Source organism: Lemur catta, chromosome 10 (genome assembly GCF_020740605.2).
Source record: "Lemur catta isolate mLemCat1 chromosome 10, mLemCat1.pri, whole genome shotgun sequence".
Lineage (NCBI taxonomy): Eukaryota > Metazoa > Chordata > Mammalia > Primates > Lemuridae > Lemur > Lemur catta.
The window spans coordinates 63,835,524-63,849,348 of NC_059137.1; the positions used below are offsets into that span (position 1 = coordinate 63,835,524).

The 13,825-nt window shown below is 41.7% G+C and overlaps 1 protein-coding gene across 1 annotated transcript in view; it reads right to left on the bottom strand.

The window, feature by feature from the left end:
• Positions 1-13,825, bottom strand: part of DMRT1 (doublesex and mab-3 related transcription factor 1) — a 103,658-nt gene that overhangs the window by 32,492 nt on the left and 57,341 nt on the right. Inside the window, exon 4 of the mRNA XM_045562292.1 lies at positions 11,411-11,555. Within this exon, the coding sequence (XP_045418248.1) occupies positions 11,411-11,555 (145 nt within the window). The remainder of the gene's footprint in view (positions 1-11,410; positions 11,556-13,825) is intronic.

Consider the following 13,825-nt stretch of genomic DNA (forward strand, 5'->3'; position numbering starts at 1 on the left):
AGTAAGACATTGCAACTAAGAGGAAACATACCCAGAAAGGAGCAGAGCACATAGCCAGGAGGGCTATATTTACCTCTGCATTTAAAGAGAGGAGGAAACCTTTAACCTTACATCGTCATGCAGGTGTAAATGGGGGAGAGACCCAGAATTCAATGTGGTGCCAGGTAGGTAAAGACCACAAAAATGATTCTCCTAACAATCCTTCATGGGACTGCAGAGGCTGCTGTTATCTCCAAATATTATTTTTTATGGAGCTCATTTTTAATATCAGTGCTTTTAGGGGGAATGTAAATAAACCTGATCATGCAATAAATTCAGTGTGCTCTTTTATTTTGCAGATTCGAGCTAAAACACTATAAATCTCTTGGAAGCAGCATCTTTCAAGATAACACCAGGCAGCATTAAGAGTTTGATACCCACTAAAAAAATAATAAATAAGCAACTGACTTCAGAGACCTCCCCATGTGGATGTGCTCGACAGGATGGGTAAGGTGCTCAACAACGGGTGGCAACAGCTGTACGGGGTTTCTTCTCTTTGCCCTCGTATCTAAGGGATCGTTCCAGGGTACCACAATAATCCCAGGAGAAAGCGTTCCGAGTTTTTGTAAGAAAGGATAGTAAATGCGATCATTTTACACACAGCAAAATCAAACCTACTTCTACAATTAAGTAACCATCTACTCTAGTTCCCCCCAAAGATTCCCTTTATGCCAATTTCAAGGAACAACAGTTTGGAAGGTACATAAAATCTGGTCACCATTCTTTATACCAGAAGCCCATTTGGAACCTGACCTCAGCATATATTGTATACCCTGTGTATATGTGTGAGATGGGAAGTATATGCCTATATATAAATATAAATACATATAAAGCTAACTTTCAGTGTTCAGAAAACAAAAGCTATCCCCATATAACAGCCAAATTCTGACATAACTCAATTTGGACACCTCATCTGGTGTGCACTGCACTCATTCCTAGTGTAAACCCCACCGCGCCGGGCAATGATATACTGTAATGTCACATCGCAATCTGGATTTACTATAAAGGGCCGCTGACGAGCTTCAGAGCAGTAAACATTGCAGCGAGGTGTATTTCACACTGAGCTGGTTTTTATGAAGAACACTTCACCGCCCAGGCACGGCACCTGGATGATGAATGGTGAAAGATGCATGACAAGCTTCATCATTGTTTGTAAATCTTAACTGTTCCTGCTCACTAACTCTGGAGGCAATTTTCAAAGACAGCGGCCGACAGAAGGACAGCACAGCTTTCCTGAAGGTTATTCAAGTTGTACTTGGCCTGGGCCGCGCCTCTGAAGAGCCAAGCAGGGAAAATAAACTCCTGACTTACTCCACACCATGCACGGAGAAAACCCGCTAAGGCTCAGTGGATTCGAGTCAGATTCAAATGAAGAAATCTTATGGGTGATGATGCTGGATGCTCTAACCCCAGTGGCTACTGTCACATCCAAGGAAGGCCCCGTGGAAGCTGGCTCTCCAGGATTTTTAAATACAGATCCTGAATGAACAGCAGAAACTGGCAAACTTGATCATGTGTAATGTGCCCACAAAAGACTAGGGTCTCACCACAGAGCAGGCAGGTGGGAGACTCACTTTCACACCTGAATCCCATGAGGATAACGCTAGCATTGAAAACACGGGCAGCCAGTGTTTTCTTGTAATGAACCTGGTTATGTCAGAACATTAAGGAATTCCTAAAAATGTCGTTTCCAGAGCTAGCTCTCTCTCCCCTTGTGTCTTGGCTAATGTAATCCTTAGCCAAAATGAACACCTCTGCATAGTTGCTCTGTATACTGAATTTATGGCTTTTAAAGAGTAAGTTAAAGATGTAAAAGCAATCTCATGATAAGCCACTGACAGACTAGGTACAGAGTAAAATAATAAAATTATCTGGGGAAAATTAGCAGCCCTTTTACTCACACTAATTTAATAATAAAATAACATGTAGAATATGTGACCACTTAGCAGCTTATGCCCACAGGGGGAAAAAAAGAGTAACTATTTTTAAAAAATAGTTGACTGTATACCTATTTGCACTTATAATTTCAGAGCTAGTAACTAGTTACTTAATTTTATAATGTCTGCTCTCATGAAACAGTAATGCTTCCACTTGACTCTCTTCTGTTAAAAAGAAAATTCAAATATAAGCACAAAATTAAAAATGACTTTACTTGACTCAAACTGCACAAAAGCAAGGTAACCATAACGTTTGTACCCCCATAATATCCTGAAATAAAAAATTTTCCTATTAGAAACATATAACACATATGGTATCTAATGTTGAAATATTGGACATATTCTCATTAAAATCAGAAAAAAAGCAAAAAAAAAAAAGTGACTTTACTGTGCTCACCAAGTCATAAAGGTGTCCTAAAGTTTACATTGAGCACTGGGAATAGCAATGTAAAGAGAAATACCACACCTGATATGCTAGTGGGTTTAAGGCTGTTTTTGAGGTTTTTACTGTGACCCTAACATCTAGAACACCCCTACATGGGAGCGTTTCTGCATGAGGCTTGTGCTAATGGAGCAAGTTTTGGAATTTTATCATTACAGCCAAAGAAGTACGACTGCATTCATGCTTCTAGCACCAGCAGACAGAACATTTCCAAGTATACTCTGAACCCTCAGTCACCGCCATCATTTCTGCAAAAACATTCCAAACAGGAGAGTGCCAAACCGTAGCCCAGTGAAGGCTTAGACAAACTACATCATCACCAAGCCTCCGTTCCTCCACCTGCCAGGTGGAAACAGCACCCCTGCCTCACAGGCATTGTCTCTAGCCTCAGTGTCCTCATCTGTAAAATGGGCATAATATTAAGAGAATTGAATACCCATAAAATGTACAGAACACTGTCCCCGTAGACACTGGAGGAGCTACACCAGTGTTTGTAAGGAAAGGAAAAAGGAAAGGAAAAGAAAAATGCAGGACATACCAACATAAAGAACACCCAGGAAAGTATTAGTAATTCAGAGATCTGAGTTCTCACGCCTTCCCTTAAACACTAGCAACAAGGCTGAGATGAAGCCACAGCATTCTGCATGCACCCCCACCGTCTCTGTCAAGTGTGACTATTGATTAAGCGCCTCCCAACTCTCTTGCAGGGCTGTGTTCTTAATGGAAAACCAGTCACACGTAAAGAATTAAGTCCTTAAAATTTGAGTTTTACAAAGAGAAGAGTCTACATGGTTTAAACCCAGGATGTCTGTGGCCTGGGGGCTGTGCCCCATGTTTGCTTGTGTCTGATTTGTTTCACTGAGTGCTTTACTAGAATGTCTAACTCCCCGTCAATGAAACACGAGCAGAAAGGATCCAACAGTTTGTTTCTTACTCATTCAAGAACCCGTGAACCATCCAAGGAGCCCTCTCAGAACACAGCGCGATGCCAGGCACCTGGAGGAACACAAAGCGGATCCTCCGTGTGCGAGAACATACCCTGATCATTCTTGCTCAAGTGCTGCAGTGAATGACCCTTGTCCTTACATGAGTGAGCCTGACCTCGCTGGGGTGGGCCCCTGGGAAGTGCCTGCCATTCCCAGACTGCAGCCTGGTGGGGCCCTTGTCAGATGGCAGAGTTTTACACAGAGGACATGTTAGGGGCCCACAGCTCTCAATCTTGCCCACAGTTTGCTTTGGGAAGTGCTCTTTCCCTGGAGGGGAAAAAAAAAAAGGATTTGAAGAAACGACAGAACCCTGCTTGTCCTCATCACCTTACTTCTATCCCATTCTTTTGGTATAAAGGGACCTGTGCCGGTGTCCTCATACGCTCCTCCTGGCTGTTTTCCTTTACATTCTCTGTAAAGCACCAGTGTGTTTTACTTGGCAAACATATCACATGTGTGATATATTAAAAATAAACCTTTAAAGCTGCCACTTCCAAATGTTTATTATATGCTTAAAACTAGTATGCTCCATCTTTCCCACTCAGCAGACCATGATGTCTAGCTAATTCCAAGAAGCACAATACACACATGCTTAGCCCTCCTTAATGACAGTAATCATTTTCATTTGTACAGCCCACGGCCAGGCACCTGGTGAACTAGAAAGATAGGTAACCCATGGCAACCAGTCTTCATATGCGACTAGGAGAGTTGACAGATTATGCCATGCTTTAACATAATTCCTTATGCGATGCACATATAACAGTAGATAAATCTGTTATTATTGTTTTCAACTTTCCAGTTGAGGGAAACTGAAGCTTTAAGAGATTAAGTGAGCAACTATCTCACTGTTGGGGCCAGAGCTGAGGATCTGAGCCAGACCTCCTCTCCCGGGCGAAATCCACTTCCTTCTACGCACTGGCCTTGTTGCCACTGAATGCCCCACTTACTTTCTGCTCAAAGATAAAGCTGAGAATTAAAAGGTCACACCAGGAAAATAGGTTTACCAGCTGAGTGCTCTTTTCTTTGAAATTTAGCAAATGATAAGTCATTTCCTAAAATGCCAAGTTTAAATTAAACTCAACATTTTCTAAATGTTGCATAAAACACATTTGGCTTTCCTTAGACCAAGCACAGACAAGGGTCAATGTTTTACTCTCCTACAGGCTTGCCATACAACTCAGGGTAGAACGAACACACACACACACACACACACACACACACACAGAGAGAGAAAGCAGCCCTCAGATTTCTTGGCCTGCTCTCCTTCCTGTCTTAGCCAGACACTAAACCATTTCCAGAACATCTTTCACCCTTACAAGCACTGCCTGAAATACCAACACAGCCCTTGCAGGAAGGAAGGGTGGAGAGTCATGAGAATGCCTGTCATCGCTTATTGCATTTTGTAATTTATTCAGCTTGTTTACACATTGGACAGCATTTCATCCTCACAACATCGGTATGGTCTCCTCAGAACCAATAACCTCAGCCTTCTTTTAACAGGTGAGGAAACCGAGGCTTCCAGAGAAGTGTGTGGTACTCCTAATGCTACAGGGCTACTGAGTCATGGGTCCATTCAGAGTCTAAGCACAGAACGTTCTACCAACCCACGCAGCCACTTTCCACAGAATGTCACCTCACCTCACATAAAAGGCAGCTGTGGCATTCTGGATCATGAGCAGGGAGCTCTGAGGGTGCTCCCAACAGAGAGCAGAACCTCACTGTTCTCACCTGCAAAAGGAAGAGGTTCAGCAATGTGACCTTTTCCTAAAAGTCCAACTCTAATGTGCTACATTAAGCAAGTCCATTCTCTGGGGTGAAAATGTAACCATTTTGCATATGGTCATGACAACTGTGCAGAAGCATATGGTATCAGGGAAATCAGGCACTTCTAGACTCACTGGTCCACAACACTGCAAGTGCTGAATGGACAAAAAGCCATGCTTGGGAGCACACAGGCCTCTCTGCAAGCTGCTCCACATCCCAGAGGAACACGAGGCCTTCAACTCAGAGGGGCCCTTCTACTGGCCCTTGCCACCTGACCTTTGGGTAAAATGCAAAAGCTCTGCACCTGCTTCACAGAGCTGCTGACATCCTGTGTGCATTAATGAAGAATACATGAACACTTCGTGATCTGTAGAAACACCTGGAAATGTTTCCTTCTCCTGGAAAGAGTACTGGCTTAATGTGAAGGAAGGCTGAGATTGCGAGGGAGCCTTCCACTGGCTCTGAGTCAGAAGAAGCCAAAGAACCAAAAGAAACAAGGCACCATTTCTAACTTTTAAACTGAGATCACAAAATAAATAGACAAAAGGATCTAATTATGTTCAATGGCACCATTTTAAACCTAAACCTTTTTGTAGCTGTTAACCAGCCATATACTCCAAGAACTTATACTCAAGCACCCAACATGCAGGGAAAGATGCCTATTCACAGTTATGAAATGCCACCCACCTGCAGACAACTGTGCATCTGTTAAAACAGGCACTGCTGTGGAGATCAGCCTCTTCATCACCAGCTGACGAGGCATCATTTCCAGCATGTTCCCACTACCACTTCTGAACAGCTCGCATCTGTTACTATGAAGTGACCACACTCTTACATAAGCCAACCCTCCTCCTGGGCACTAGATAAGTGACTTTCAAACTATCTGTGGGGAGAAATCTGTTGGTTTTTTTTTTTTTTTTTTTTTTTTTTTTCAGTTTCCAACCCATCATGGTCTGATGCTTTTGTAAATGACAAAAGAAATGAATTACTAATTAGCTGGGCATGATGGTGCACACTTATACTCCCAGCTACTTGGGAGGCTGAGGCAGGAGGATGGCTCAAGCCCAGGAGTTTGAGTTTACAGTGAGCTATGATGACGGCCACTGCACTCTGGCCCAGGAGACAAAGCAAGACTCTGTCTCAAAAAAAAAAAAAAGAAAGAAAAAAGAAAAAAAGAATTACTGGAGCCGATTTTTTTTTTTTAATGGAAAACAAATGTTGGCAAGGATGTGGAGAAATTGGAATCCTTATACATTATAGTGAGAATATAAAATGATGCAACTGCTGTGGAAAACGGTATTCCTCAAAAAATTAAATATAGAATTACCATATGACCCAGCAATTTCATTCCTAAGTATACGCCCAGAAAAAGGGAAAACAGGCTTTCACCCAAAGACTTGTACACAAATATTCACAGCGGCACTCTTTACAATAGCCAAATAGTACAGACAACACAAACGTCCATCAACTGATAAATGGATAAACAAAATGTGGTATATCCATACTATGGAATGATATTCAGTCATAAAAAGGAATGAAGTATTGATCCATGCGACAATGCAGATGAACCATGAAAACATAAGGCTAAGTGAAAGAAGTCGGACACAAAAGGCCACATATTATATGATTCCATTTATATGAAAAATCCAGAATAGGCAAATCCACACAGACACAAAGCAGATTAGCAGTTACCAGGGGGCTAGGACTAGGGAAAGAGAGAATGGGAAGTGACTGCTTAATGGGTAGCCGGTTTCCTCTTGGGGTGATGAAAACGCCGTGGAATTAGATAGAGGTGATGGTTGCCCAATTTTGTGAATATACTAAATGCCGCTAAAATTGACATTTTAATTATGGTTAGCGGTTAATTTTGTTAGGTGATTTTTACGTCAATAAAAAAATGCACTACTGGAAAAATGAAAGACAGAAAATACAAGCCCCAATATTTTATTAGACTCAACAGGAAAAACTGCTCTGTCAAATTCCTATGAAGTTTCTGTCTCCCCTCAATTCCTTTACTTATTTCTCCTCTTAGACCAGTGACTTTTAAAGCATGTTAGACCCACACCAGTCTGTGGCCCCTACGCTGGAGACCCCTGCCCTAGATCCCACCCTGTCTTGTGTACTCAGGGATGCTGCTACAGCAACTGTGCCCCATGCACGTTCCGTATCAGCAAATTTTCCCTCTACTGCATCAGTCCCATCAGCACACAAACCTATTACAATATCTCCCTTCTTTAAAACAAAAGAGCCAAGGCCCTTCCTTGAACTCATCTCCCCTTTGGTTACTGTGCCCATCACTATACCCCTGATAGCAAAACTCTTTGAAGAGTCATCTGTACTCACTGCCCCAATTCTTCTCTCCCTTGCACTCCTATAAGGCGTTGTCTCCCACCTCCCCACCCAAGTGGCCACTCAGCAAGGTCACTGATCATTTCTGCCTTGCAACAGCCCACGGTCAATTCCAGTCCTCATCTCATTTGACCTATCAGCGTTGTTTGGCTCTGTTCATTGAAATACTTTTAACTTGGCTTCCAAAACACCACTCACTTGCAGTTTTTCCACTTCACAGGCTGCTCTTCCTTCCTCTCTCCTTCTCTGGTCCTCCTCATCTACAGAGCTCTAAACACTGGAGGTCTCCAGGGCTTGGTCCTTAGTTCTTTATTCTCCATCTACATTCATTTCTCTGGGTGACCTCATCATACTTAGTTCACGTAACACCGATGCACTGAACTCCCAACTTTAATTTCCAGCAGGCAAATTTCCCCTCAACTTCAGACTTTATACATCCAACTCCTGCTTGACAATCCATTGAGATGACTCATGAGCATCTCAAACATGCAAAGTTAACTCCTAATCCTCACAAACCTACTTTTCCCATAGTTGTCTTTACCTCAATAAATGGAAACTCCAATCCTCTACTTGGTCAGGTAAAAAATTATGGAGTCAACCTTCACTTTTCCTATCACATATCAAACTCATCACAAATCTTGTGGTTTCTGTCTTTAAAATATCTCCAGGATCTGACCACCTGTGATCACCACCATGCTCCTCCCCTGACTGTCCTCCTTTGCCAGAATCACTGCCATCACCTTCCAACCAGTATCATGCTTCTGCCCTTGCCTCCCTACGTTCTATTCTTAAATCATCAAGAGTGATCATTTAAAACCGTAAGACCACATGTTACCTTGTGCTTGAAAACCCTCCAATGGCTTCCCATCTCCCTTGAAATAAAACCCAAAAATCCAAAGTGTCTGCGATAGCTTAGAAAGTCCTACATGTTCCCCCCATCTCTCCAATCTACCCCCCTAACCTTTTTCAGTATAAAGAAATAAGAAGGAATAGCTCCTACTCTTTTTTATTACAGAAAGAAAAACATTATATAGTAGCAACATGGCAAAAGGAAAACTTTCCCCGATTCTTTTCCCCTCTACATTTTATTTTCATGTTGCAGTCTTCAGCAAACTCAAAAGAAAATACTGAACCTGGACTTATTTTTTTTTAGATGGTAAACATGCTAAGCTTAAATTTATCTTTACAGAAACTAAAGAAACATGCATTTAATGGACAAATTTATACTTAAATAAAATTTTAAATAAAATATTAAACCTACTGAAAACTGTTTTTAAATCATTTAGAAGTCCCCAATTAGAGTAATAATATCCTATTTAAAAATTGTAACTTAATCATGGATCTGCTAAACGTTAACAGGTCATCAGCCAGCCTTTGCCAGCTTTGCACAGATATACTTATGTCCTCATTCCCACCCACTGCATCCTGTCCCTAGCCTCAGCCCAACTTACCAGAGTAGCCTAACATGCCCCCAAAGAGCTCCCCACTGTGTCAATGCAGGTGATAAAGTTCAGGACCCAATGTCCTGTGAGATGACCTCTGGGGTGTTTACAGAGCTCCAAACACAGTTTTTCCTTTCCCTTCCCACTTGCTTTCTAAAAATTTCATCCAACATGAAAATCCCCAAGATAGGCCAGACACAGTGGCTCATGCCTGTAATTTCAGCTATTTGGGAGACGAAAGTGGGAGGATTGCTTAAAGATAGGAGTTTGAAACCAGCCTGGGCAACACAGCAAGACCCCTTTTCTAAAAAAATAAAAAATCCGCCAGGTGTGGTGGTGGGCGCCTGCAGTCCTAGCTACTCTGGAGGCCGAGGTGTTTGAGAATGCAGTGAGCTATGGTCGCCATGGCATTCCAGCCTTGGCAACAGAGTGTGACCTTGTCTCTTTAAAAAAAAAAAAAAAAAACCAACATAGCACACATTTGGAAGTCATAAAGCCTCATTCCTTTAAAAACTTAGCTGGGATTTGGATTTTCTATTAATTCATACACCTCCATGATAATTCCAAAGTAGACAGTATTGAGGTTTCACCATAGTTCTTCCTGGCTAACTCTCTCATTTCTGAAGTGTGAATCTCCCGATTAATTACTGGTGAGTTACAGGAGTGTCAGGAAGTTGAGCCTGGGATCTCCTCCCACACTACTCTTTCGAAGGCACACATCGTCAGGTAAGTTCTAAGAAGTTGTAGTTATTCACCCAGTCTTTCCCTGTGAACACTGGTACAGCTGGTCTTTTCTTCCCTCAACTGTAACCTCTTTCCTTCTGAGTGCTTCCTTTTCCACTATGCATTCAAATCCCTACTGCTCCTCTCCAAATCCTCTCCTCTCTGTTCTAATAAATCCTCTTATATTTTTGTCTTACTGCCCTGCTCTGAATTTATACCTTTGTCTCAAGAATGCCAGTGCTTCTAAAAATATTCCATTATTCCTGGAGTAAGCAGCTCAGGCAATTTCTTCCTGAAAGTGGGTTTCATTCCTAATTTTCTGTATGAGCAAATGTTCCTTTAACTGCTTCATTCCAAAATTGTGCGCTGGCTCCATTAGACAAATAATAGGTTAGGAATCTGAGCTTGTATGCCTGTGTTCCCTTACAGGGCAAACTCACTTAAAAATAATACCAGATTCATTCATTCATTCATTTATACACTCAACTAACAAATAACAAATAAAAGGCATCACAGCAGGTAAAAAGGTATATAAAATGTGTTCTCCATCCTTAAGGAGCTTATACTCCAGATAAATATGTAGACTCCAAGGCAATATGGAAGGAGGACCATATGGGCTTCTATATATTACTAACATTTATAAAACAGAGTTGTTCTTATCCACTCAGAACAGAAAGTGATTGTTAATAAAAGTGAAAATGGAATCAACAATGTGTACTTCAGTCTCTCTACAGTTCAAACTATATAGGTCCCATGACCTATATATTCCACATTAACAGGAGTCCTTTATTTTATTTTATTTTAGCATGATAAATAAGGTAGTACTTTCCCAGCTTTTTTAGACTTTATGGTTCTGAATCTGGAAATCAATGCATGATTTTGATTCTCTTTCTCTAAACATTTGCTTTGTCAAGAAACAAGTTCTCTTAAGAGTCAAGTTATTTAGAAAATCAGCTCCTCTTTTTATTTAACACAGGGTAAGTTCCACTAGATCTGTTTCTCTGATTTCCATCTACTGCCTCGATTGTATTAACACTTGCTTCTCATTTTCCTAAATCAAAAGATGATGCTTAAATATAAAGAACTTAAACACAGGATCTGGAAACACAGCAGCCATAAAACACCTGCCTATCATCTCAGTGTAAATGTTGGGGAGAAGGTTAAAATTGAAGTTGAGGAACTGTGTATTTCAAAGTGCTTTGGTTCATTAAACAGTCATTTTTTATTTTAAAGCCATTATATCAGAGTTATTTGCATTGCTACTGCATAAACTCCGAGATCTATTGTATTCAAAAATGTTTTATTATGTTATTTTATTTTTCCCCCAAAAGATAAATACACCTTCAATTTTAAAATGAAAATCTTTGGGAAATGAGTTTTCAATATACAGAAATTCACTTCACAAAAAATAGCAGGACTTGAAACACATTTAAAGTGCCCCTGTATTTCACATTGATCCTTCAGAAAATACATTTTCAGCTTCCGAATGGGAGTCTCTCATCCTACTGTTGTCATGCTAGGTATCCAAAAAGTGAAATACACGGTATTAGGAATCAAGCAAAGCAAAATCACTCTATAAATAAATAAAGGATACTTACCTAAGTTTCAGACAGTGATAAATTTTACAATGGCTCCTAACAGATAAACCTTTAAAGAGGACTAATGACCCAGTATTGGATATGCATCCTCTCACCACCCCAAATCCAGTCTGTGTGACCAGACACCTACTGCTCGCCTTGGCTTCCGAGTAGGAGGTACCATCCTCAAAAGTGAAGATCTGGGACATGCTCTGGCCCAGGTAGGAGGGCGGCGGATAGTAGGAATGCATCCTGTACTGGGAACTCACTGCGTGGCGGTTCTCCGGGTTCTTCATCTGCTTGAGAAAAAAGAAGAAATGCATTGAGACCAAAGTTCCATTTTACCATTATTACAAGAATTGTCTATTTTTGTAAATTTAGAAAATAGCCTATTAAAGTTGGGTATCTTCTACCACAAGTATGTTCCTCTAGTGCACTGGGCCTTAGAAATACTATTGCTGCCTGGGCGCGGTGGCTCACACCTGTAATCCTAGCACTCTGGGAGGCCGAGAGTGGATCACTTGAGGTCAGGAGTTCGAGACCAGCCTGAGCAAGAGCAAGACCCCGTCTCTACTAAAAAATAGGAAAGAAATTATCTGGCCAACTAAATATATATATAGAAAAAATTAGCCGGGCATGGTGGCGCATGCCTGTAGTCCCAGCTACTGAGGAGGCTGAGGCAGTAGGATCGCTTAAGCCCAGGAGTTTAAGGTTGCTGTGAGCTAGGCTGACGCCACGGCACTCACTCTAGCCCGGGCAACAGAGCAAGACTCTGTCTCAAAAAAAAAGAAAAGAAATACTATTGCTGTGTGTCTTGAAGGTGCTCTTTCTATCTTGGGGTCTCTTCTAAAGCACCCCTAAAATTTCCTCTGGTGACATGGTACTAGACTAACCAGTACTACAGAAGGAAGACAGGGTACGAGAGAGGGGACAGTGCTGGTTAGGTGCCAACACAATCTCCCGTAACACTGACTAGCATCTTTGACCAGGAGCAAGTTGTTGAACCTCTTCCCATGTTTCCTTGTGTAAAACTGGCATCTTATACCTTGGATACTTTACAGTGTTCATATAAAGAGAATATTTTTAAAAGACTGAAAAAAGCAACATGCAAACCATGTGTAATGGTAAGCTGTTGTCATTAGCACTATGTCGTGCTGGATCCTGTCACTCAGCACCCATTCCTACCTCCTTCTATAGCAGGGGACAGAAGTACAGGATCTAGATTCTGCTAACTGGATACATGGAGTGAGATGGGGAAGGCAGCAGGGAAGCACAGCTGTCCCTCCAGCAGCTGCACGTGGGCTTGGCAGTCATTTGTTTTTCTGGCAGCCAGACCCTTCCTTTGGAACCATGGGGCAGCTTTTATGAAAGGAGCAGTTAGTTCCCTGTAGCTTCTTAACCTCTTATTCAAAGCCAAGGAGATGTGACCCGATGGCTTAGGAGGGGCCCCCACTTCCACCTTCCTGGCCCTGCTGCTGACTGTGTAAGGGCCCACTTCCCTCAACATCCCGAGCTGTGTCTTACGTGGACCCTGGAATACACACCAAGCATTCCACTCATGATCATATCTTCATGACATGAACAGAGCAAGACTTCAATTATTCATAATGTCTTTAACAACTTAAATTTAGAGGGTATTCACTTTTAAATAGAAGTGAGTCTTAGGGAATGTTCGAGATAAACCAATTCTGTCCAGGATTAAGGAATAATTTCACAATTATGCCTTTCAATCAAATGTTTTGAATGCTACTTGATAAAGAAAATAGTGCTAACTTGACACCCTGGTAAGGTAAAACGAGGTCCTGGGCTTTCTCAAGATTCTCTATGAACATCTAAATTCTGGACAATTTCCCAAGTAACCACTGGCCTAAGTGCACTTTGACTATTATGGCATTGCTTGGTTTTTGGAAAGGCCTAAGTCCTGATTTCTATATATATTTAGAGAAACTTAAAGGATTCACTTTTGATCATCCTACTGCTCCCCAGCTCCAATCTATCCTCTGATGGGTGGATGATTTCCTCTTGGAGAAACAAAGAAGATTCCATTACAGGTCATTTTTTCCTTTCTAGTGAAGTTTATCTGGGCAAGTTTCCTTTATCCTTTCTTATTTATCTTTCTAGTTTGTCTTTCTGAAGTACAGGAACTAGCATCTCTTCTAGGTCAATCACCCCTTTTTCATTTTCTACCATCACATAAATCTTTACTAAATAAGAGGTCAAAGAAGCTGTACTTAGAAAATGGCCAAAGGGGAACCACTGGCTACTGCCCTGTGAGAGAGCCCATTGAGGAGCCGTGAAATCATGTAAGAGGGAAGGGGCGATCGGTGGTAGCAGCTTACTGCGTAGACCCAGTTAGACCAGCGCTCCCATCACGATCAGTGTGAACACAAATGGCCAGGGGGCCTGTCAAAATGCAGATTCCGAAGCAGTAAGTCTGGGGTAGACACTGATTCTGCTGGGCCTCAAACCTGGCTCTGGTGACAAGGGGCCAGAACAAATGATCCTGTCTCTCATCCTTAGCTCCTCTAGGAGCCCAGATTAAAAGGAGGATCTTCTAAACAAACAA